This window comes from Arachis hypogaea, chromosome 3 (assembly GCF_003086295.3).
Source record: "Arachis hypogaea cultivar Tifrunner chromosome 3, arahy.Tifrunner.gnm2.J5K5, whole genome shotgun sequence".
NCBI classification, from domain to species: Eukaryota; Viridiplantae; Streptophyta; class Magnoliopsida; order Fabales; family Fabaceae; genus Arachis; species Arachis hypogaea.
The window spans coordinates 122,724,472-122,727,603 of record NC_092038.1 but is presented as its reverse complement, the minus strand read 5'-3'; the positions used below and the strand labels follow the sequence as shown (position 1 = coordinate 122,727,603).

The following is a 3,132-nucleotide window of genomic DNA, read 5'->3' as shown; positions in this document are numbered from 1 at the left end:
CATTATTCTACAACCAGTCAAACCACATCAACAAAAATATGAACACGCCGGCCACGTGAGTAGCAAGAAGCTAAGGCCACAAAATACCAGTTTTATAATTTTTTGACCATAGACAACCTAAACAAAAAAATAACCATGAAACATACATATTGAGTTGTAACACCTAACAAAAGAGACCACTAATATAACATAATGGATTTTGTATCCTAAACACTCTAGGTATCGTCGAAAGAGTTTAACAGGAACATGAATCCACTAACTCCTTGCTTAGCAATCTGGTGAGCGGAAGCATCCAAATCTTGATTTCCAGTAAATTCTACACGATTATCCTGAAAGAAACAAACTCAAAGAAAAACAAGTCACTATCGACATAATAAAAACCGTAGTAAAAGTGAAGTTTAAATTAATTCCTATACATACCTTGCCTAAACTCTTCCACTTTCTCCGCATGAATTTTCTGATCAATTTATCCAACGCATATCCGAGCCTTTTACATTTTGAACGACCCTTTGTGGTTACCTTTGATGGGGCCTGAATGTCCTCTATGCCGAACACGGTTGAAAGTGTCTGTGGCGATGTTATTGTGTGCATTGGCGACGGTCTTATTCCGCATCCTGGCACGGTAATCTACTAGCTTGGCCCTTGCATCATCCAGAGCAGCATGTAACATGTCTGCTTCATCGTCACAATCCACAAATTCCTGTGCAACGTTGTAGAAATGTGCACACAACCCTCTGAATATGTTGTGGCTTTCATCTAAACGTCTAACATCGTGACTACTCTTAATGTAGGTGTGCTTACGCTTTATGTTCTTTCTCCAACGAGGTAGAACATAGCAGGAAGGTACCTCATTCACTTTGTAAGATGAAAGTGCTACAAGACAGTGGTAACATAATATACCTACACTCTTGAACAAGTTGCACTCACATCGAACTGCGTGAGTCGAATGGTCAAAATGGACATCGTACGTAACATACCAGGTCGTCTCATAGACTACTATTTCCTCTTCCACCTTTACCCAAGCCAAGTCACCGTGTTCATACATGGCACGAATAGTGCAATCAGCCTTCTTGACAAACTCCGTTTGGACATCCCTAAACATCTCGTTGGTGTACTCTTGTTGAAATCATCTCTCAATAGCTGATCTAATTGCACATGGGATTAGACCTCTTGAGTCTGCAACATCATCCTCCAGTTCCTTTTGCTCCTTCGTAGACCAAACTAGTCTTGCAATTTAAGAATCCACAAAAGAATAAATGCATACCCTCACTCCTCTCCATACTCCTCATGGAAGCCCAAAATTAACCCTTGAAAAAGATCAGCACCCACATGTGTTGGTCCTCAAACAAATCTAAAAATCAAACAAACCCACCAAAAACAAAACCATGCATAAGAACATATTCTCAAAACAGAATACAAGAACACAACAACATCTAAGCACTTATGACACATGATTTTACTAAAAAGACACAAACCTGATAGCCATCTGTTGTGATGTAAGTTGAACTCATCAATGAACTCAGCCCAATGATCCTCGAAATCCTCAACCGACCGAGAGTTCCATATAATGTGATTCAACTCAGCATTCAACTCTCTGAATCTAGCATGACCTCCAAGCTTATTCTGTATTTTTTTTTTGTTATATGCCATATGCACCAACGGTGTCGTGTATTGGGGAGGACCTTCTTAATTGCACCAAACAATTGGTCTGTGATGATGCCCTGCGGTGTAGTTCCCATGTACTTCAGCCATTGTGTGAACACCCACTCAAAACTGAGGATCTCTTTGCTGCTTAGCAGAGCACAGCCTAGCAAAGTAGACTTACCATGGTGGTTCACACCAATGAAAGTAGTGAACGACAATCCATGCCTAAAGGATGAACAACCATATTTAGAAACATCCAACTAATAAAAAATAATTAAATAATTAAATAATGTAAATGTAAATACATTTTACCGGTTCGTGCTATATGTGGTAACAAATGACACCACGTCTCCATAGTATTCATAAGACGCCCTATACCTTACATCCACCCAAATTGCACTCGTAAACTTATAATCATCACCCACATTCACTGCGTAAAAGAAGTTCGGATTTAACTCCTTCATTCGCATGAAGTAATTCAACATCTCCTTGACATCTGCGTTGACATTTGTGGATCAGAGTCTTGATGAAATGTAATTCCTGACGTCTTTTTTTGAGAAGCCCAAGTTCAAAGGCCCACCAACTTTATTGGCCAATGCTAGAAAGGTCTTGTTGGGTCGAATGCCCGCCTCATCATTAACCTTAATGATGCACTTCGCATGCATTGTCAACTCCCTATTCTCGTGGTAGTGCACCACCTTCTTAGTTGAACACAGGTGCGAGTGATTTAGTTTAACCTTCAACAAGATCCAATCTTGCTTTTTCCTGTCAAACTTTGCATATATTCTTGCTCTACACTCCACAGCTGCAATCGTGTTCTTCTGTGTGGGTGCTTTGACACGAGACCCGCGAAAACCCTCCCGATTGCAATAGATAGATTGGTTGATCAGTTGCTTTGTCATCCTGTCAAAATTTATGGCTCGTATCTTACTTATGAAGCCAACTTTCTTTGCGTAGCTTGCATAAAAATCTTGGGCCAGCTTCAAATGCTCAAACCGCATCCCAACTCTTGGTATTTCATTTTCAGCAAGGCAACTATGATCCGAAAACTGCGAATCAGTTCAAAACAGACATCATTTGATGAACACGGTGATTAATGGTCAATTGAAACATGTGATTAACAAAAAAATAACAACAAAGTAGAGTCTAAACCTCATCAATAAGATCCGTGTCATCACATCCCAACTTAGTAATTTTCGTACATTCTATGGCCTACAATCAAACCTACATAAAGTAAATAGATACTATAATAAAATATCAACTAAATTCATTTTATTAATACTCTATCCAAAAATATGATAATAAAATTTATTAATATACATGAATTAAAATAAATCATAACAGTGAGATGTATACTCATACAAAATGGCACCTAACTAGTTAGTTTTATATTAATTATTTATACAGAAAATGCATAAATCCACCACATACAAAATATAACTATGCAAACTAAAAGAGAGTCTTTTACTATGCTGTGAAAAGTCTCAT

At 38.3% G+C, this 3,132-nt stretch overlaps 1 protein-coding gene across 1 annotated transcript; it reads right to left on the bottom strand.

The window, feature by feature from the left end:
* Positions 1-490: 490 nt before the first annotated feature.
* On the bottom strand, positions 491-2,645 carry LOC140183572 (protein FAR1-RELATED SEQUENCE 6-like). The gene is made up of 5 exons (XM_072232026.1): positions 2,225-2,645; positions 1,957-2,140; positions 1,683-1,869; positions 1,476-1,623; positions 491-1,116 (listed from the first exon to the last, which is right to left on the bottom strand). Exons 1-5 carry the CDS (start codon positions 2,643-2,645, stop codon positions 491-493), a joined length of 1,566 nt encoding a protein of 521 aa, XP_072088127.1.
* Positions 2,646-3,132: the final 487 nt, after the last annotated feature.